Source organism: Lonchura striata, chromosome 5, assembly GCF_046129695.1.
Source record: "Lonchura striata isolate bLonStr1 chromosome 5, bLonStr1.mat, whole genome shotgun sequence".
Classification (NCBI taxonomy): Eukaryota; Metazoa; Chordata; class Aves; order Passeriformes; family Estrildidae; genus Lonchura; species Lonchura striata.
In genome coordinates this window covers 1216088-1238810 of record NC_134607.1, presented here as the reverse complement: position 1 = coordinate 1238810, position 22723 = coordinate 1216088, and the positions used below count along the sequence as shown (strand labels likewise).

Sequence of the window (22723 nt, the reverse complement as noted above, 5' to 3'; positions counted from 1 at the left end):
TGGATCTCTGCATTAGGTACAGTCACAAGTTTATCAGATAGTATTTGTGATGCAGGAAATTTGTATTGAGACAAGTGGGATTCCTCCCAGTTTTGTGTAGGATTGAACAATGGCACATTTTAAATGTGGGGTGTCTCTGCTTAATGAGAGACAGCTGAGAGGTGTGGGTGGCCAGCTCTGCTCTCCTAAGAGAACTGTGTCATGAAGTCTGGTGCATATTTTGGGTTGTTTTTTTCTTTTTAGACTTGGATAAAATGCTTTTGCCTGGCAAAGTGCATATCTGCTCCTTCTCCTACTTAAGTTACTGGCAAATCTCCCATTGATTTTAGTGGAAGCAGAACTGGACACCAGCTGAACCCAACTTCATATTTGAAAGTGCTTTTTTCCCCTGGCGTGAATAAACTCCCCAGCATGCAAATAACTGTGCTGTTGGGTGTCATATTTTATTGGTGAAAATATATCACTTTCAACTATCAGTTGCCTATGAAAACATCTTGTTGCAAAAAGATCAAAACCAAGAAAAAGCTCTCTCTGTGTAAAAACAAACAAACAACTCCCCAAAACAAACAACTTACCCCAGTTCGTGAGCCCCCCTGGAAGTTGCTGGCATCATGAAAACAGAAATTTTCCACTTTGTGGACATAATAGGAGTCAAGACTTCAGGGCTGTCTTCCAAGCCCATGCTTGTGCAACACCATGCGTGTGGTAGCCATGGCCTCAGCTGATCCCTTTTGGAGACAGAGAGATTTCTGTGTCATTTTGCATTTCAAGAGCAGGTTGAATCATAATTTAAAGGCTTATAAAACCACGTGTGGTATCTTCACAGAAACCACTTGCACAAAACTCCTTCTCCCACCATGTTTTGTCTCCAAGAGAAATACGGGAACAAAATGAGTGAAAAGCAACAACAACAACAAAAGTAACAACCAAAAAAATCCTCCTGAAATGGGCACTCAGACTAAGTAGAATAGAAATTTCATTTATAAATAATGACAAGAAACATGTACAAGTAGGTTTCTTTTAAACAGTCTGCATAGAAAGCCAGACTTCTAACCTCATCTATATTTACTACAGGAAAAAGTAGCATGATGTCTTCATAGATTATGTGAGATGACATTTTTGTCACCCAGCTTGTTCTCCTAATGTAGACCACAAGATCTTCAAATAGTTTCTGTCTGAGAAGCCACCTAGTCGTGGTTTAGTAACTGCCAGCAGTACAGACTATCACACCTCTTCTTAAGCTGTTCCAATAGCTAAATGCCACTACTGTTATATAAAATAAAAATAAAATTCATAACCCACAAACTGAATAACCCAACTGCCTCTACCTCTTTTCTAGCTGAATTTCTCCATTTTCAGCTTCTCACCAGTATGTCTTGCACCTTTTATCTTTAGACTGAAGTCATCCATTATATCAGATTTCTTACACAGATAGTCAGAAACAGAGTTCATGCTTAGACTGATAAATGCAGTAGATTGAATGCCTTGAATTTCTGATGAAAAGACTTGTTTTATTCTTTAATCACTCTCATGGAGCTTCTCCAAACCTGATCCAATTTGTCAGCATTCTTGAATTGTGGACACCAGCTTGTGATGTGGTATTGCTGCAGTAATGTGCATGTGAATAAGTGAGAGAGTCTCACATATCCCACATAACAGCTCTTGTTACCCTTTGCAGAACTGTGCGATTTGGGGAGTTGTCGTTGCACTGATTTTTCTTCTAGGCTTTTCACTCTTCCCCGAATTCATTACCTCCTTGACCAGAATCCTCCATTTTTTTTTGTCTTCTGTATTTTATTGTTAATAAGACATACAGAGGTTTGTACATAATGACACTCATATTGTTTACTTCTAGTCAGTTTTAATAAATGATGCCTAAATTGTTAGCAGTGACTTGACTTTATCCCCTTTTTTGTGTGTGTGTCCTTTCCAAATACAATTAATAATTATTTTCTGTGTGATTTAATTTCATTAAGAAAAACCCCAAATGAGGCAGACAATACATACTTCATGAGTTTTCCCATTAGAATCCCATACATTTTTTGCTTTAAATTGCACATTGAATTCTGTCAGTCACCGAGTTGTTGAGCCACTTGATAACTATCCTTCTGGGCCTACTTAATCAAACATTTTGCCTTACAGGATTGTGTCACATTGCACAGTTTATCAAACTTTACCAGAATAATATTTTCATTATTAGCAAATGCAAAAGCAGAAGATAATCTTCAGAAGTTTCAGAAGGTCTGTTTTGGCAAACCTGTATCGAGGCAATTATTGCAACATGATGCCAACATTCAAACCGCCATCAGTATATAGTGGCTTCCTTTAATTTTATGTTAATGGAATGCAAAATCACCCATTCCTTTGCCACTCCCAGAACTGATATCAAACTCATGGCAGGGGGCTGGATATCATTAAAAAGTGTAAGAAGTACTCTCTGGAACATTTGGAAAAGTATCATTGCATGTGAGTTGTCTCACAGTTCTCTGGAATTTTGTGTCTCTTCTGAACTTTCTGAAAACCTGTATTAGTAGACCAGAGATCCTCAGCAGCTCCTCTTCTATACTTGGCTGCAAGTTATTCAAATATGAAGATTTAATAAGCCTAGTTTTCATGCCTCTTCCTGGATTAATGCTGAAATATAAGCATTAATTACATACATGTGATACATCATCCACTGTATCACAGAAATACTGGCTGGATGTAGCTGCCTTTTCTGTGTAATCACTGATAATCTGAGCATTTCCACTTCATTAATTTAATACAGATTAAGAACCAGAAAAGATCACCAGACCCTCTAGTTCAGCCTCCAGAATGTCATATGTATAATTCCAACTCCTTAAGAAGTGTGCAGAGCTATACAAGGCAGGACAGATAAGTTTTGGTGGTGTAATAGAGAGAGCTGATGCTGATGCAGGTATCCATGATAAGCCTTATATAAACTTCTCTCAGCTATTGCTTCCTGGCACATCCTCATGTGGAGCCAGCCTTTTGCAGGCTTAGAGAGGGCAAGTGAATAAACCATTGTATTAAGGCATTTAAATCAAGTTTAAAGACCAATGAATGTAATGAAATACGGACTGAGAAAATAGAATTTGTTTGTGTCTACATGTTCCTACTAGAATAATTATTCCCTATTGGAAACTTTTTCCTGTCAATCCCCAGCTATTTAAAACTGCAACAACAATATCCAGTTGTTGGTTTCTTGCATCCTCAGTCTCTATCCTAGCTTTTGTTAGGAACAATGCAGTGGTATTCATCAGCAACAATAAGACTGTTATGTTTCATTGTATTTTTTCCAAAGCTATACAATGTTCTAGCCATTATGGAAGGGCTGCAGTCAGCTGAGTGATGTTTACATGTCACTTCCATACCCTAATAAGAGGTATAAAAGAAAGTGTATTGTAGCCAGCAGGGGAGAGATTCAGCTTGGAAGGCCAGGCCTTCTGCATCGTATAGAAATGTAATCGGGGAAGACAGCACTGCGCTGCCTAGTGTGCTTTTAGTTTTTGGTCTCTGATTTAGTGCCACAAGTGTCAGTAGTAGCTGCAGCAAACTGCTTATTCATGCTGCTGCTCTGATTGTTTGCTTTTGGGCAGTATTAATTTTGTGGCTGTGCTAAGTTAGGAATCCATTCCCAAGGACATCAATGGTGCGGCTGTCTGGCTTGTCCTGGCAGCAGCTGGTCTCGTCCGTGTGATGGGGCTGTTCTTGACTGTGTTTGCTGGCATTCCCATAAAAGCATTCCCACACACCTATGACAGCAGGATCAGCACTTTTTCTGGAAGCAGGGTCTTTCCAGCTTTTTCTAGGATGGTGCCTCACAGTCACATGCTGGAGGTGACGGGCGTTTCTGATACTTTCCTTGGGCGTTTCTCTGTGCATTTTTCAGCCCCAGTTCGTGTGGCTGTGCTCTTCTGCTCTTTGTAGTGGCAGCTCATTTCACAAGACTCGTGGAAGTCATATGGCTGCCTGAGGTCATCACAGAGGAGATGAAGATCCTGAGTTTGTAAATATGTGGGTTGAGCCTGGGGGTGCATTTCTGACACAGCTGTCAGGCAAAGCAGAGGTTCCACCACATTTCTGCTTTTCAAACACGGCATCCTTGACTCTTGACACTTTGGCTTCTGGGAACTATAGCTATTGTCTGGATTCATGGGAGGTTGAGAGAGAGCAGGAATCCTAATAATTAAGACTTCTTGGAAGAAGAAATGAAATCTGGTCCTTAGTTTGGATATGGGTGGAGCAGGACTCCCTTTTCTGTAGCCAGCTGGAGAAACATCTTTGTTTCCTCTGGTGTATTTGAAGGTAACAAGGCAGGAGGAAGATCTGAGTTGTGCTGGTAGTTACTTGCTTTGAGATATTCAGATCCCGGTACTAAATCACTCAGTTTATTAGTCAAAAGCTATTTTATAGTTTTAAACATTCTTCTTGATAAAATAAGGGCTGTTTTGGTTGAACAATAAAGCTTGTGACCACAGGTAGTATTCTTAACTATATATAGGTGGCTTTTGGTGTTTCTTCCCATGACTGCTCTGTGACTGTTTATATAATGTACCATTAGTCATCAACAGACTGCAGAGGTTGCCAGTTGAGGAGGTTGACTCAAACTGAGTGGTTAGTCAAGTGCTATGGCAAATGCCAGCCTTTCTGTTGAAAAGATCATGTCTCAAGACAGTGCCCATTCTGGATTGGGTCTTAGTTGGGAGTTAGGAAGGGTTTCTGCTCTGTGATCCTATTTGTGTGATCCTGTTTTATGATTCTATGATATATATGCCTGGGAAAGCTTGAAAAGGGGCTTTAGCCTTCTTCTCAGTCCATGTTAATCAGTTACGGTGGGAACTCTTTTCCCATCACTAATATGTTTTTCTTCTTCAGGAGATGAGGAAAATAAGGTTCACTTTGCTGTGAGACACTGGAATTTGGTCCCAGCTAAAGATGGGATATTGAGCAGGAGGAGCTGGTGCTCTTACCCATCTTAAAATTGCCTATGAGCTTAGTTACTGTACCTTGTCCATTACTGTACCACTCCAGGTTAAACCCCATCACAACCAGGCTGGGAAGGAATCTGTCTCTGTGTGAGGTCCTCAGAGACTTCTGGTTCTTGACTTCCTCTGTAGTGCAGAGCACACTAGATTAATCTCACCTGGAAAATCCACCCAGTAAACTCCCTATAGTTGATGCTTCTTATTTTTCTTGCAGCTATTGTATTCATAGCTTTTGATATTTTACTGTAGGCCTTGTACTTTCCTTGACTGTATGAGGGAATTCTGTAGAGACTATTATCAAACGAGTACATCAAAATGGGAGAACTAGGAAAGAAGGGCTGGTTGGTATTGTCAGGCAGCACACAAAGTCCTGCATTTTGGCACTTTTTTTCAGATGGACAAGGCCATTGTCTTTAAGGCCCATGAAGCAGTGAAGCCCCTCTGTGGTGTTTGGTAGCCACTGGAAATATTGCCAAGTTAACAGGGAAGTGGGAGTGTGAGAGTGCCTGGGACTTGCTTCCCCGCTGTCTGCTGTCTGTGGCAGCCACAAAGATGTTTTGATTGAAAACGTGCCTGTTGCACTAATGTGCAGACACTGGCAAGCTGCTGAATGCTGAGAATGCTTCTATTGCATATATTTTTTAGAATTTCTTTTGTTAAAACCAGCAGTTTAGTAAAAGTAGGGGAAAAAATGTTCAATTTTAATGCCGAATGCTTGAAGTGACTATTTTCCCCCTTCTGTGTTGAGCACTGGAGACCTTACTTATTCCTCTTTATGAAATCTGAGGTTACACACGCCTACAGTTGTTGTGCCACCTTCTGTCTCTGTAAAGCTGAGTGTTGGCTGCAGATGTTCTGTGGAGACTGAAGGCAAAATAAAAATGCCAAGTAATTGGTACCCCCAACTCTCAATCCAGCATGTCTTGTGTTGCAGAACATAAGTAAAATGAAAGGGAAGATCTTCAGAGTGTTGCATGCAAATTTTGACTGGTTGTGGTTTTGGAAGTCAAGGAACAAGGCAATACAGAGAATGCTTTTTAAGCTGTTCTATCAAATGTCATATCTCTGTTTTAATATTTTATGTGATGTGGCTTCTTTCAGATGATCAGCTGGATTATCTGAGATCAGAGAAAAGGGAGTGGTTCTACTCAGCTGCAGAAAATAGGAAGAAAGTGCTGCCATGGCAGGGTAGGGCACAGACACACTGACTGCAGAGGCCTGGCTATTTGTGGAGCTTGTTTCAATATACCCATCTCACAGATAGCCAGTCAGAATTACTGAAGTGGAGGTGTTTTATTTATAATCAGTAAGTTTAAAACAAACTTCAAAAAAAGTTTTTAGAAGTATTTTAGAATTTTTCCCCTGGGATTTGTTAGATAAGACCGTTAGATACTTGTTTTCTGGACAACTTTCCTGTTTGTGTGCTTACTAATTATAATGGAAAGACCTACTAAATTATGTATCTGTGTTAAACAACTTGCTTTTCAAACAAAGGAAATTGGCCACAACTCTCATTTCTTCTATTTTTATCTTTCTCTTAAAGGGCAACACTTTAAGGAAAATCCTCCTGTATCGGTACTTTAAAGGGGAATATGGAAGTGGTATGAATGGGCCCCTGTCTGCCAGCTACAGCAAAACTGCACAAGTGGGAGGTAAATCAACACACATCATTTCAAGAAAGCAAAATTAGCAGCACCATTTTTTCTAATAGGGACATTGGACATGCTCCAGGCATTCAGTTGGTAAATAAATCAAATGTGTTCTGTAACCACTTAGAAGAGAGGTAGTATCAGACTCTTCTATTTTTAAGTTGCACACACTTGTCTCAGACGGTGCATTTGGAGGTACCAAAGTAGGTGCCAGTAAATCCCCATCCAGAACTTCAGCGAAGCAAAAAACTTGTGAAGAGAGATGGTGTTGTTTCTGGAAACTAAAGAATTTTTTTACAATCCTTTATTGATATATGAAAAGATAAAATCTAAGGAAGAGCTTCTCACAAAAATACTGTTTAGATAATGGAACAGATTTTCCTGAGAGGTGGTAAAATGTGTTAGTTCTTGTTACAACTTTACTGGACAAGACTCTGATGAACCTGTCCCTATCTTCCTGTGGGCAAGAGGTTTCAGTAGATGATCTCTGTAGATCCATTATAAGCTATTTTTTTGTATCATTCTGCTGTAGAAGCCACAGGAAGTTACTGCAGGGTGGTTTCTAGGAAAACCCATAAAAATGGATGTCATAGGAAATGAGTCAGGAGCTAGGTATAGTGCCAGGTCAGAACTGCATTTTGCATTTTCAGTGCACACTGAAGGCATGCCCAGATTTGTCAACTTTTGCCCAGCTGTTCCTCCTTAACTATTTTGGTGTAGACGCTGAAAATCTTTTCAGTCTTAACATCCTATGCGCCAAATTTTGCTCTCTAACAAATAAGAGACTGAAGTTTTACTATTTTTTAGTTCTCTCTAAAAAGTGTGTGTGTATGGTTTCATCACAAAGTCTGAAGCATTTTAATCAGTTTAATCAAAGTAGTACTGGCTGATTAAATCAGTACTGTATTTTTGCTAATGAAGTAGGCACAGTTACATCTTTAGAGAAGTAAGTATAGCAGGAAAGATAATCATCTGTGATAATAAAAAGTGGTTGATTTAATGAGCTAATAAAATTTAGCAAAATTTAGTCAACCCACACCTTTAATTTGGATTAACTCAAGTCTGTGTGTTCTTAAAAGAAGTGTCGTGATGATGATGATCTAGGAGTTGGCAAAAGATTTTGGCTGGAAGGTCAGACTCATAACCGGGGTGGATTTACCAGGACACAATTTTGGTGTAGATTAGGCCTGAGATTGAAGAACAGATTTAAAAAGGGTCTCAGAGCACTGACCCTACTCACATTTTAGTGTATGCAGCAGTGGAATTAAAAAAGGGTTCAGTGAACAAATCAGTGTCCTTTCAATCTTATTTATTGTCTGAATATCCTGACAGAACAATGGCTTGGGGATTTGTTTTATTTCTTATTCTTGGAGCCTAACATTGCTGTTTCATACAAAAATCTTGTTTTTATCAAAGGGAATTTTGCCTGACAGAATTTCAAAATTAAATTTATTACGTTGCCATTTTGTGCTTTATCACTATGAATAGGTTCATTTTCATACATCCGTGTGAAGCAAACGCGAGTGGTGTTTGTGTCTTTGTCTAATTTGCAGGTGGATTTTCAGGACAAGATGCAGATAAGTCTGGGGTGACCATGTTTGATATCCAGTGCCTCCTGGACAAAGAAGGTGCCTCAGAACTGGTCATAGATGTGATAGTGAACACCAGAAATGACAGGATTTTCTCTGAGGGCATTCTGCTCGGTATTGCACTGCTTGAGGGTGGAAATACCCAAACACAGGTACTTGTTTAATCTGCTTATTCACATATTGGTTCTCAGATGCATGTGGTCTGGAGACAAATAAAGAGAACCTTTTTGCTGTGAGTTCTCTGAGAAGTTTGTCACTAGAATATGAACCACTGTTATACAAATGTAAATATGCCCTATTACTGTGCAGTAGCTCTTCAAGAGATGAAAATGTTTTTCAGCTCTCCCTCTCTGTGTAGCACTGTGCTGCTTTTAATCTGGTCATTGCCATGTGAGCATTATCCCCATTTTATCTTTGTAAAATTAAAAATTATAATACTTCTTAGTTTATAATAACACATTATTTTCTGGAAACCTTCAGAGACATTTATCAAAATCTCCAAAGAGAAAAAAAACTTGGTCATTTGAGAAGACCCGTATCCCAGTCAACAGAAAATAACTGCATAAACTATGGTTTTTATGGGTTTTTTTGTGAATTATATCTCTCTCACCCAGATTTAGCCAAATCAGATGATTGAGGGAAGAGAGAGAATTGATATATTGAAGAAAGTCTGGGAGAATTGGGATTGTTTGCAAACTATTGAAAATGGTCCTCAGCCTGCTTGACAGTTATATTGAGGGACTGGAATTAATAACCTAAAATAATATTTAATAATAAATTCTGTCTGTAGCACAAAAATATGGATATAGTCCAAGCTATAATATTACATATTTGGTATTCTATGCTTTCTCTTGTTGTTACATGGTAAGTTACTTTTCACTGTAATTTGTAGATGGAATATCACGACTGGAGAAATAGAGAGTGTCACAAAGTAATTCAACTACCAGTACAATATTGTGACATTTAAAAGACTGCAAATAGCACGGTTCACCATTTTACCCAAATTTTAAAACATTATCATCAGCCTTTATTACCAGCCTTGTGTATCACTTTGTGAAAGAACTGGTCAGGCAGTGGCCAACATTTGTTCTGTGTAAGTGAAGTAATTAGTCATCATTTGTCTCACACACAAAAAAAAAATAGTGTATTTTTGTACTTCTTCTTCCTTAGAAGATTCATATCTAAAGATTTTTTTCTTGCAGTATTCGACTTACCAGCAACTAAAGGAGCAGAAAAAGTCAGAAAGGTTCTTTAAAGTGCTGTATGATCGCATGAAAGCTGCTCAGCAGGAGATCCGATCCACAGTGACAGTGAACACTATTGATTTGGGGAGCAAAAAGAAGGAGGATGACAGTGACCTCCCCATATCTGTTCCCAAAAAGAGAGGTAAGGAGGCACCCCCGGGAAGGAGGGGAGCAGGGCATTATATTGACACTGCATGTGCTGCACCACTGGCTGAGCTGATCAATAAGCTTTAATATTAATCATTGCCGATTTGCATATTTTGCTCGTTTTTCTCCGAATTACAGTCCATCTCAGGTTGGCCACAAGGAATTAGTCTTAATGAAAGCAGTGAAGCTCTGCCAGTTTGCATCAATAAAAGATATTGAGCCGTATTTTTAGAGGAGCAGAAGCAGAGGCTGCTGCTATTGGGGATATTTCACAAGAGCAAGCGCAGGAACTGATTTCCCACCCTGTGGTCTTCCCATTGTTCCCATCATTTATTGTATATGGGAGAGAAATAGTAGGGCTTTTTGTGTTAATGTTCTGTTTCACTCTAGTTTGTGGTTTATTTGGAACGTGCTATCCCTGCATGAATGTTGCTTTGATATTCTTTGTGAGTTGCCTTGAGGTCTTTGAAAAGTTAGGCACCAACAAAGAAAAAGTTGCATTCATTATTATTGTTTTCTTATTGTTTAATGAAATGGGGAGAAAGACTTTCACAAATGAAGGAAAATTATCTTCTTTCCAGTTAAGGATTCAACCCTGCATCTGAAAGAGGGAATGAAAGGACAGTTAACAGAAGCATCTTCTGCAACCTCCAAGGCTTACTCTGTCTACAGAAGAGAAATGGACCCAGAAACAGATCTGATGGGCTCAGGAGCAGATGCTGCAAATGCAGAAGAGAAATCTGCAGAAGAAGCAATCATGAGCCCTGCCATTGCAATCATGCAGCCAATACTGAGATTTCTCCAGCTTCTGTGTGAGAACCACAACCGAGAGCTCCAGGTAAAGTGTTTTGAGCTGAGCTTTTATAGGGGTGTTATTAGAGGGGCTGCACCTTCATAAGGGGAGAAAAACACACCTGTGCCTGGGCCCTGTTACAGAATAGGGCTGTCTGAAATGTTGGTGTCTTTTGGTCCAAGGGTTAAAAAGCCCTTTTCAAGAACCATTTGGGTTGTGTGTTGGAGGAGTGCATGTTTATATCCTCAGAATTGCTTGTGGATCTCAGCACAGCCACATGGAACTGAGGAGGGTCTAAATGGCCCTGTTAGTTAGGTTCCTATGGTCAGTTGGTGGATCACTTACCACAGACTTGAAGAGCACAGGAAGTTTCTGGGTACTGCCCCTTTCCCAAAGTATCACAGTTGAAGGCTTTAGGATGCTCTCTGTGTCCCTGCTATCAGTACTTTTGCTAGAAATTACTGTCCCCATAGCAACCTCTGCAAAATGTATTTTCTGCAAATATACATCAGTACTGTGGCCAGGAGTGGTTCCCCCTATTCCAGCTGTGGTTGGGGTGGTTTGAGCTGAGCTCTATAGTGTGCTTAGCTGTGGGGCAACAGCTTCCAAGAGCAGGGCTGTAATGGGTGACTGGGAGCAGGTCTGCAGGACATATAAAAGACATTTAAGGCCAGTGCAGATGTTTGCCAAGTTCACCTTCCTAAGCCCTCCCTGCTCTATGATTTAATCAGATAATAGTTCTCAATTGCTGCATTAAGGCCTAATATATTTTCTATAGTAGTGCAGTGTACTTCAGTACCTGAGACACAGTGATCATATGGTTATAAATTATATCCTTCAATGTTTTCATGAAAAAAGACTAAGACTTTTTTTGCCTTGACTCTCTTCCTGTTTTTTGTTTTGTTTTGTTTTGTGTTCCTTTCTTCCACCCACCAGAATTTTTTAAGACATCAAAACAATAAAACAAATTACAACCTCGTTTGTGAGACCCTTCAGTTTTTGGACTGCATCTGTGGGAGCACCACAGGTGGGCTGGGCTTACTGGGGCTGTACATCAATGAGAGGAACGTGGCTCTTGTCAACCAGACACTGGAAAGCTTGACAGAATATTGCCAGGGCCCGTGCCACGAAAACCAGGTAGGGCTCAAGAACTTCTGGATGCAGAAGGCTGTACCTGAATGTTGGTGTCTGGGTGCTTATCGCAAACCTTTGGGTATTCCTGATAACATAAATTCACTTAGAGCTGCTATGGCTAGACTTAACACACTTCAAGTTTTCATGAGGCCTGAGTGACCCTTTTAAGTCAGAACTCAAAACGGACTCTTCCTGTAGTACCTCTCTTCCTCTGAGGGTTTGCAGAGCTTTTGGAGAGAGTTTCATGTTTTGTGTTCCTGTGTCCATGGCTTAAACCTCACTTTGTGGGACTGGATTTGGAGTCCCAGTTTTGGAAGTGCACTGCAAACACAGGCTTGTTTGTGTTTCAACGTGTTTCGTTTTCACACATTTTGCTCTTGTTGGTGTTTATACACTTCGCTAACATTTACTTTCCTTATTTCACATACAAAGTTTAACTTGCCCTCCTAACTGTACCACCTATCAGCATCTTTAATTATGGTATCAGGAGTGAAATGGATAGATTAAGATCACGCTTCTGATCTCCTGTGCCTTGCTCACTGCAGCCTTTTGAAGTCACACAGCTGTGATTTTTGGTAGAAGTCTCTTTAGTGCCATGCTGAAGAAGTGTAGGAAGGTAAAGGATGTGGTTACATGCTGCCATATTTGATCTGAAGAGAATTGCAGTAAAATTGTCATAGTGGATGAAACTGCAGAATTTTCACTATGGATTAGCAGTGGGAAAATTGTGGTGAGCAAATTACAGAAGCAATCTGTTCTCTGTGCTAGAAATAATTGAAGAAACACATGCAGTATTAATGCTTTTTCATTAATGTGCACCAATGAAATGTAAAGTGCTGTTACTGCCATTGCTGGTAATTAGCTGCCTTTACTTAATATTTTAAAAACAAATAGAAATCCTTTAGTGGACTAAATTTTGAACAGTAATATTTAAACCACTTATGAATGGGAAAAACAACTATAAAAAAGTATAGCTACAAGACAAGATTTAAAAAAAAATGTTACAAGTTAACATGGTCTCCAACAAAGTTATGTGAGAAGCATTGGAAGAACACTGATATGGAAGGGATGATGAATTACACTTTATTACTTAGATCTATCTGCTGGCAAGTCACTCAGGATTTGAGTTACATTTGTTTACACCAGCTGCAAGTCTATTTCAATATATTTCAGGGGCAAATGCTTCACACTCTCATTTTCATTTTTCTACCTCTCTCTGTCTTCCTGGAAGACTTCTGCAATTGTCCCATAAACCTGACAGAGGAAAAAGTGCCGTAGGTTCTTGTATAACTGACTGCTATGCATGAGGCCTAGAAGGTCCAGACCTTCAGCTGTTAAGGCATTTGGGAAGTATCACTGGTCACAAATACAGTTTTGAATTCCATATCCAGAAATACCCTTCTTTGCAGGCTATGTCCAGATGCATGGAGACAACTTTGATTTTCCTGAACATTTGGGGCTGTTAACAGCAATATTAATGCTGGCTGCTGAGGGCAAATGAAGAATCTGAGCGTGCAAATTTGGTTGTGCTTGCAGTCAAGCTTGTCTTTTATGTCTGAGGCTGGCATGTGCTCAGCTGAATCTGGCAGTGCTCCTGAGGGCTGCTGTCTGCAAGTTGTACCACTTGGTGCCAAGCTCTGTGGGATTCTCTGGGAGCAGATTTTAGCTTGCACCACCTTTTTTTCCAGTTGGGCATTTCACTCCTGGCAGTGTTTGGGTTAGTTCTGTACACACAAGTCTCCCCCAACATTTCTTGTCGTGTGTTTTCAGGCTGTTCTGCTTTGGCTGAAGGGTTCATTGCTTTTGTAAGGTGTTTTAAGTTCTGGGTCCTTATTTTGGAAATTTGCTGATGTGCATATTCTCTTCTTCCCTCTGGCTGTATCATCTCCCTCTTTTTCCCACTCCTTCCCTCCCTTCTGCCCCTGCCCCATTCCCTTCTCTTCTCTTGTTTTGCAGACATGCATAGCCACCCATGAGTCTAATGGGATTGATATTATAATTGCTCTCATCTTGAATGACATAAACCCTCTTGGCAAATACTGCATGGACTTGGTGCTTCAGCTCAAGGTACAGTATATTAAATTTGTTTATTTGAATTTGGGCAGCAACAGAAGACATACCTATGGGAGAGCTCTAGGCAGCCTGACATTTACTTAATCTTACCATAGCGCAGTATACTCAGAAGCCTTTGAAAAAAAATTATTGCAAATGAGTTCATCTCAGCTTCTGAATCCTTATCAGGCCCTCTGCCACAGGCCTTTTGACCCACTGCTGTGTTTGGGACTATGTCCTCAGCTTTTTCTATTTTTTTTTTAAATCCTATCAATCAGGCATGACACAGGTAGCATGAAAAGTCTGTATTGTGGATGTAAAATCTCTCAAGACTGATAAATAGCCACACTGTACAGGCATGCAACAAGTCAGGCCTTCACTCCAAATACCAAACTCTTAAAAATTATTTGAGAAGGAAATTCTGTGAAGAATAATAATACATCAGATGACCTGCAATGTTAAATAAAGTTGAAAACAAGGTTCAAGTAAATTGTACCTTATTTCCTTTCTCAGTGTTCTCTGAGGGGAAGCACAAAGTGTGGAGTTGAGGGCAAAGCCTAGAGCAGAAAGGCTTATAATGTAATTTTGTTCTGTATTCTGGGGAGAGTTGGACAGGCTTGTAGATAAGTTTCTCCTGCCTGTGTGCCAATGCATGCAGAGGGGAGCTCTGCAGCTGTACTGTCTGCCAAGCAGGATAGAATCTGTCCAGGATTATTGCCTTTTCTTGCCTCCCAAATTAAGTATTTCCATTGCAGATGGTCTGTTTCCTCCCCAAACCAGCAAATACTTTGTGGTAGCTGCATTGCATCATATTGGCAATGTTTTACATGTCTAATAAAATAATTAATATAGCTATATATCATGTACAATGAAACATTGAATCAACAGTGCCTTACATATGATTTTAATAACTGTAAATACTTTTTTGAATGGTAATGTAATTCAGGCCCCCCTCTAGCGAAACACTTAGGCAGCCATTTAACTTTGAACATGCAGACAGTTCTTTGAAGTCCAAATTTCAGTCTCTGTAAAGATGTATCTGCATTCACTCCAGTGCCATTTTGATTTGCTATTGTGATGAGGCGAGCAAATGCTTGTAGAGCAGCTTTTCTGTGTAATAACCAAACGCAGAGCTTAGAGACACCTCTGCAAGGAGCAGTGTGACCCTGTTCACAGGAGGCTGGCTGTGCTCAGACTGACTCAATTTGCAAAAATTGTGGTGAACGATAGCAGAGGTTCAGACTGTGGAAATGATTCAAATTTTGCAGAATCACAAGAGTCATTTGCTTTGGTAGTGATGTCTTGAGGTCATCTTGTCCAAGCCCTCTGCTCAAGCAGGGTCAGCTAGAACAGGTTTCTCAGGACCTTGTCTGGCTGAGTATCTCCACAGCTGGAGACTCCACAACCATCCCACTGCTTGATTCCTCTCACAGCATAAAAGTCTCTTCTGCTGTTTAGATAGAATTTCATGGGTGTTTTATTTTGTCTCTTGCTCTCTCACTGGACACTGCTCAGAGGGGTCTGGCACCCTCTTCTGCATTTGCTCCCACCAGGTATTTATACACATTGATAAGATCCATCTAAGGCATCTGTACTCCAGGCTGAACAATCACAACTTTCAGTGGCTCCTTATATAAAAAATGCTCCATTCCCTTCATGATTTTTAAGGCATTTTGCTAGACCCATTCCATTATATCCATATCACTCTTGTACTGGATCTGGACAAGTTGCTGGGCAAGATGTGATCTCAAAAATTGGATCCAAATTAAGAAGCTGCTGTTTTTGATTTGGAGTGGCAACACATTGAAATAATAAAGCAATGAGTTTACCAAGTGATATTTAACATTTACACGCTGTCAGTGGTTATAGGCCACTTTGAAGTTGCAAATACATAAATTTTCCACAGAATTCAAAGTATACAGGCCCATACATTTACACTTATAAACAAGCTCAGACACTTTTCAGAGAACATTGTATGTTGAACTTACACCCTCCAACCAAAGGAAAGGCAAGGCAGAGTTATATTTTCCCATGCCATCTTAGTTTTGCTTGTTTTGCACTTAGTTTTTGATGTGGCATTTAATTACATCTTCATGGATTATATTTTCCAGTGGACTCCCAAATCATTTAGTGAGCAGACCAGACAGTGTTCACTGAGTTCATAGATGGCCAGTGTTCTATTCTGCTTCCTTTTATTTGGAGTGTGACCCCCTGGCCTTCTTTACTGACCAGTATCTAAGCCCTGACACACAGGAAGAGCTCAATATCTGCCATATCTGTGACAGGATGAAGAGACATTGTCAGTCTAAGGGTACAGAGAATCTAAGACAAGTGTCTTCTTTTCTCCCCTCATAGACGTATCTAGTTGCTTCACTCATTAATTTGTTTTTCCAAAATTTTTATCAGGAGATGAAATGGGAGCCCAGGTAAAGGTGAAATGAAGAGTAGAAGTGCTTTGGGCTGTGCTGTTTTTTAGCACTTGGAAACTGATTTTTCACAGTACTAATGTGTTATGAACTTTGTGCCGTGTTTTCCAAGTGATGGATGTCTTTTCCTCACTGATGTTTGGGATTAGAAATCAGATCCTAGGCTCTCCAAATATGCAGAAAGTGAGGAATAAGTAGCCAAATAACCATCTCAGATGCCTGCTGTAATTCTATGCTGTGACAAGGCACTTCTGCTGAGTCATGACACAAAGTCCTACCTACCCTCTACCTTTCCCAGCTTGCTGGAAGCTGCAGCAGGCAGTCCATCCCCAAGGCAGTCTGCACTGGGAAAGAGCTTCAAAGTCCTCAGCCATGAGTGAGTGGACTGCTGCCTTCCTCCTGTTTCCTTCCTTTCCTTTCCTGGGAGCCTGTCATGGCCCCCTCCCTCCTCCTCAGTTTGTGATCCTACCACTACTGATTTGGCCACCACTGTGAGGGAAATCTGCAGCAGAAAAGGAAGCATCCTACTTTTCAGAGCAGCATCTTGTCAGGAATCCTCATCAAAATACTGTCCTCTCCCTCCCCCTGTTCTTGTTCACTGTGCACATTAAACTTCTGCAGTGTTGGTTGCAAGGTAAATTTGAGCTTTCCCATAGATGGTCCTGATCTGATTTAGAAGCAAAAAGAAAGGGACATGGCAAAATTCATATGGAGTGCTGTTCTCCTTGAGCCAGTCCCAGTTAGGTCTTTTCTTCTCATCTCTTTTTCTTTGTCCTTATCTCATTCCTCTGTTGGCATGCCCAAGCTCCTCTGTCCTGGCTTCTGTCTCAGCTCCCAGTCTCTTCTCCCAGAAGTTTTGAATTTCCCAGTTATGTACAAATCTTCATTGTAATCTACTCTTCTTCTATTCACCTTCAGTCTCATCCTTCAGTCCTCCAGTTAGAGGTGTTTAATCCTCAGCCGAACACAGCCCTGAGCAAGCTGCTTTGAGCAGAGGCTGGACTGCTGGAATCTTAGTCCAGAGGGCAGCCTTTAGTGTGTAGTTTTATGATCCTACCTGCACAGTTTTATGATTCTATGCTCACCAAGAATAACCCCTGTGGGCTTTTAGCTGTGAAATTAGTGTGTTTCTGCTCTATAGTACTCAATTTGTAATTTACAAAATGCTTCTGAGTTGGACAAGTTTGACTAGGAGACTGCAACATGTGTGATTGTTCTATTGGCCTCTGCTGCTCCATATTTTTAGGTCTGTTATAAAAACTTGAGGATACAAAGGCTGCTTAAAACACAAATTGCTTGAACATGTAGGGAATAACATCTTCCTTTTTGCCCTGGTCCCAAAACCAGCTGAACCCTTTTCCTCTGAAGCTGCCCTTGTCAATTGTCTGAGACACACCCTTCCTGGAGAAATTTCAGCTGGAATTGTTGATAATGGCAATAAGCAGCTGAGAATGAAGTTGTAGGGTGGGTTGGCAATTTTCCTGGCCCCTACCTCTTCCCTGGGGACTATCTCCTGCTTCCAAGTGTTCAACAGCTCAGGCTGTAACAGGGAATGATGGAGATGCTGTGACAGGTCAGCCAAGGCAGCCGTGCTGTGCCAGAAGGCAGCCAAACCTCCAGGACCATTCTTCCTCTCCACTTCACCACAGCTGATTTAACTGGGAGACAGGCAGGTCTCTGAGGCACCACGGGGCTACTGCAGCTCAAGCTCATGCTGTGTAATCCTTGGGGAAAAGCAGCCAGCTGACAGAGCAAAGGTTGTCTTTATATATTCCCCCAGGAATATTTAGTAGTGAAACAAAACCTCAGGAGTGCATGAAAACAGTTTATTTTGCAATCTTTCAAATAATAACCAGTTAGAATTCATAAAAACCAAAGGGGATGGAAACCTGCCTGAATGATAAAACCTTTTGTGTAATATGTTTTGTAATTACCTCTGTTGAGTCTTGTTTTAACAGAAAGCCAAGGCAAAAATTGCTAAGTGGGAAATAAGGAAAGGAAATGAAATTTAATTTCTTACACAGTCTGCAGCAACACTCTGTATTTAAGTCAAATATTTTTCAGTGTTTAAAATTTTCTTTCCAATGTAGCGTGCACAGTAAGTGTTTCGGTATGCTGACATTAAAAAAAAAACCTATTAAATATGTCAGTAAAATAAAAGATGCAAGTGGTCCTCATAATCTCAATTAAAACAAATGCAAGGGTCATTAATCCATGAAAGAGATTTAAAATTTGCATTAATTTGGTTTTGTATCTCTAGAACAATGCCTCCAAGCTTTTGCTGGCTATTATGGAAAGCAGGCAAGACAGTGAGAATGCAGAAAGAATCCTTTTCAACATGAGACCAAGAGAACTGGTGAGAAAACTTGTGAATATTCATAAATCTTTTGGCTGAAAAAAAAAATCTGTCATTAAAACATTTTTAACATGATCTGTATCTAAGCTGAGAAGTGTTGGCAGCGTATGGTGGCACAATATATGAGGATAGTACTAATTCACAAAAAGTACTTTAAAAGGATCAAGCATGCATGATTTTAGTCTTTACGACTTCATTATTTTTATCCGTTCCAAGCACTTTTCTTTAATTGTTTCCTAACTAAATTATCGTATTCTGGTAGACTGTCTTCAAGTGCAGTTTGTCAGGGGCTGGCAAATTGAGCTTGTACAGTTTGTGAAGCAGTGCTAACAGAAATGTGTGTGTAGACATCAAATATATTTAATAGACATGTATGTTATTTATTTATGTCTCATGAAAAAAAAAGAGTTCCAAGCAGTTATTCCTTTGTTTTGGAACAACCTTGATGTTTATGGAGGTCTCCAGGAACTTTAAATGGGTGGGAAAGCTGGGGAAGTAATTTCCAATACCACTTGACTGTGTAACAACAGAGTCTGAGAAATCTGGGAATTCTTGAGGGATTCTGAGGAAGAATCTGGGGACATCGTCCCTGCCCTTAGGCAGAGCCCAGTGCCTGCTGGTTTCTGGGAGTCACCACTAAGGTGTCATTCAACAGGATGAGGCCATCCCTAGGGTACAACTGCAGGATCAGGCCTTGTGTGGGGAACCTTATGGTGGTCCTCTAAGAGGCTTTTGAATATTTGGAATTTCCCCAGCACCCTGCCCAGATCTTCCTTTCCTTTTTTGGTTTAGGTGTGTTTTTTCCTGTGAAAGTGTGCTGCTGCCTGCTCTGGCCAGAAGAAGATCATGGCTGCACTCTTAAGTGCTGCACAACACCCGCTGCCATATCTAGACCAGTCTTTAGAAGCATTTGTGAAAATACCTGCTCACAAAGGCTCAGCATTCCTGTTACTTTCTCATAGTTGCTGATGAAAAATGTAGTGGTTTGGAGCTTCATATATCCTTCCAGCTTGTCTTTATTCAGAAAGTGTTTCTCAGGCTGCTCGCTCTTCTTGCAGAACTGCAGGGCACCCATGCAGGCTGGAGCTGAGCAAAGTGGCTGTGTTCAGAGTGATTTCTTTCCCAAGAACCACATTTATTTCCTCTCTCCCTGGCTGGGTTTGTGTTGCAGGTGGATGTGATGAAGAATGCCTACAACCAAGGTCTGGAATGTGACCACGAGGAGGAGAATGGAGATGATGGCATCTCCCCAAAAGATGTTGGCCATAATATCTATATTTTGGCACATCAGGTATGTCTTTGTTTACTTGTTTTGGGACAGCTTCCAGAAAAGCATTACATGGTTAAACTCCACATTGTCACAGGTGGAGTCATGCCCTTCGGGAGTAAGAGAGAAGTAACAATGTGTTTATTGATAAAAACCAAAGTTTGGTAGCAGATGAGGCAGTGGGTTAACAAGGTTCAGTGGCAAGGCACACTTGAATGTTTATTGCATACAGGACAGGCTCAGCCAGCACTGTCAGGGCGACCCTCCTGTTGAGTCATGATCTTAAGGAAGGATCCCCTTGCATTCTAAACTCCTTTTCAGAGGAGAGTTTAAATGCAGCTGGATCCAGACTTAGTCCCAGCCTTTCCCAACATATTGTCTAAAGGTTTATCTGCACATGATCAATCCTTTCTATCATTTAGCCATCAAGCATTCAGAGTTTAGCATGCTCTTATCCACTTACCAAGGAATCCCTCAGTCTTAAAGAGCTTCCTTGAGAGCCATTCCCTGCCCAAGGGAAGGTCCTGAATATATAAGTCCTCCCACTGAGGAGAAATTTCACACAATTGTTATTTCTGTGAAATAGCAATGTAGAGCAAAACAGTGACTGCTTAAATTTGTCTTCTTTTAACATTAACAGATCATAAATTCATAAATTGTGTTACCATTACTGGTGTATTTTAAATAGTGCCTTCAGTTGTGATACCAAGTGAACTTGATTTCAGAAGATTCCTATTATTTTAGATATATTACTTTGCCAATAATAATAATTGGGCCTTTTCACTGCTTTCACCTTTCAAATTATGCTGTAGTGCCCTCAAACTTTTTCTGATCACTTTTACTTCTCTTCTGGTAAAGGTGGAATGTACACTGGAGGTTGTTATTTAATGGGCTGTTTATTCTTTGGAGTAGCTGGTGTCAAATATAGTTTCTCTTTCAACTATGTTCAGAATATTGAAAACTTTTTTTGTAACTGAAAGAGTAAGGACCATGAACTTCTTGGTTATATCATCAATTACAGCATTTGGTATTTCATATAAGGGCCAAATTTAAAAAAAACGTTTTTCCCTAAGTAAGGAGAAATAAACAGATGGGTATAGGTAGTGTTCCTCATTCATTATGTTTATTAAGTTGTTAAGTTGTTGTTTGGAATTGAATACTCGATGGAAAAAAAAATTAAAAAGCAATCTATAGTTACAGTAGTGTTATGCAATGTTTCTTTCAAGCAAGGAATGCAGAAAAACAGTTCCTGAGTTATGCTGGTGTGCTCACAGAAGATTTAAATAAGTCTGTATTGTTATTATGTTGTTGGTGGTGTGGTTGACCATGTTCTACTCTCGTGCTGTCTGTGGGGCTGTACATAAGATACCCATCAGAGATGACAGTATTTTTAGAAAGCATCTGCAGCTCCTTACCTTGTCTGAATTTACTCCTTGTCTGAATGCTTATAATGAAAATTTAAATGCCTGCCAAATTGAAATGTTGGTATTTTCTGTCTTCTGCCTACAGTTTGTGTTAAATTACTTAACAGGGTCTGTGACATGGAAAATGTGGTTTGGGGGTGTGGAATATAGGCCTAAAGCTATATATGAAGTGACTGCTGTGGTCATTTTACACAAGAGGTCACTGCCAGGGGCACACCAGCTGGCTGAGGTATAGGTTAAGCTCTGTCCCTAAGTTCATATCCACAGTGCTGGAGAGGTCCATGGTGCCATTGCACAGCTATTCCTGATCCATAGCTGGCGTTTTGGTTGCATAAGGGTGGATATTTTTACAGCAACTTACTGAGCTTCTTCCTGTTCTGTAAAATTAAATGTCATGATTGGCTGTGTATGCTGTAAAAATATCCATCTTTTTAAAAAAAAAAAGAAAAAAAAAAGAAAAAAAGAGAAAAAGTACTTTTCTTTTTCTTGCATTTCTGTAACATAGTACATGTGTTTACAATAGCTTTGCACCCATGTCAAACCCCATATCAAAACAAAGCAATGCAAGGACAGGCTATCTGGGGCCTTTCTGTGTCCTCTGCTAATGAAATGCTGCAATTCTTGGCACAGACCTGCTGATCTTTGACCCCAAACTCTTTCCATGTGTGCCCTTTTTGCTCGCCCTGGGATGGGCAGGATACAAGCACGGACCCTCCTCAGTAAGGCCATTGTTGCTGGGTTCCTTTGCTGGCTTCAGTCTCCAAACACCCTCTGCTTTGCTGTCAGAGTGGCTTTTTGGTGCCTGGGCCTTCTGCTTGGCTTAGCTGACCTGATTTACATAATATTTCTTTGTTGTGGCACTTCATCTGACTTACCTTTTTTCTACAACCAGTGTGGCTCTTCAGTCACTGTCCTTACACTTCTGGTGACCACTTGCTTCAGTTACAGCTTTTTGGTCCTCTGTAATAGCAGAATAAAGACTGAGAGTTCCCCTTTTTGCTGTTCCAGCCCTCAAACACAGACAGTTTATTTTGGGGAGCTCTGACTTTCAGTTTTTGTCGTTGCACTCTTCAGGGCAATGCTGGGTTCTGCATTTTGCCACCACTACATCCTTCCTTGCCCTTCCTGTGGTTGATTTTACCAGAAGCAAGAGGCATTCTTGTAAATGTTTGACCCACAGTGCATAGAAAGTTGTACATGTGTCACAAGCAAGGCTGAGATTTCTGTTAGTAAATCTTCCTTACAGTCTCCCAGCCCCTGCCCTAAATGTGCCCTTGCACGTGGTGCACACACAGAGGCGTGTGGGTACAGCAGCTGTGTCATGCAAGTGATCACACGTCCTCCACATGGTTCTTTGTCTTCTCTTTCCTTTATTTCTTCATCTTCCTCCAGTGTGCCACGTGCCATGGTTCTGCTGCTTCTCCTGCACTGCCCCCAGGCTGTCTGGGCACTGTTGCTCCTCTCTTTTCCTGCTCCTTGATGAGCAGAGGTGAGAAGGGAGGCCACTGGGAGAAAGCAGAACTGAGCTGTCCATGAGGAGCTGCCCTGAGCTTTAGCCCTGCTCTGCAGCCTTATTTTGGGGCACCTTCCAGACCCAGCTCCTCCACAGCTGCTTGTGGAGCAGTGCCATGAGCTGGCACTTGAGGTCACATGG

The 22723-nt window shown here is 40.6% G+C and overlaps 1 protein-coding gene across 3 annotated transcripts in view; it reads left to right on the top strand.

The window, feature by feature from the left end:
• Positions 1 to 22723, top strand: part of ITPR2 (inositol 1,4,5-trisphosphate receptor type 2) — a 240615-nt gene that overhangs the window by 157949 nt on the left and 59943 nt on the right. For all 3 annotated transcript variants that reach the window (XM_021538671.3, XM_021538669.3, XM_021538676.3), the window contains 8 exons: positions 6532 to 6640; positions 8191 to 8378; positions 9429 to 9612; positions 10199 to 10455; positions 11347 to 11547; positions 13501 to 13611; positions 18283 to 18378; positions 19550 to 19669. In XM_021538671.3, coding sequence (XP_021394346.1) covers positions 6532 to 6640; positions 8191 to 8378; positions 9429 to 9612; positions 10199 to 10455; positions 11347 to 11547; positions 13501 to 13611; positions 18283 to 18378; positions 19550 to 19669 — 1266 coding nt within the window. The remainder of the gene's footprint in view (positions 1 to 6531; positions 6641 to 8190; positions 8379 to 9428; positions 9613 to 10198; positions 10456 to 11346; positions 11548 to 13500; positions 13612 to 18282; positions 18379 to 19549; positions 19670 to 22723) is intronic.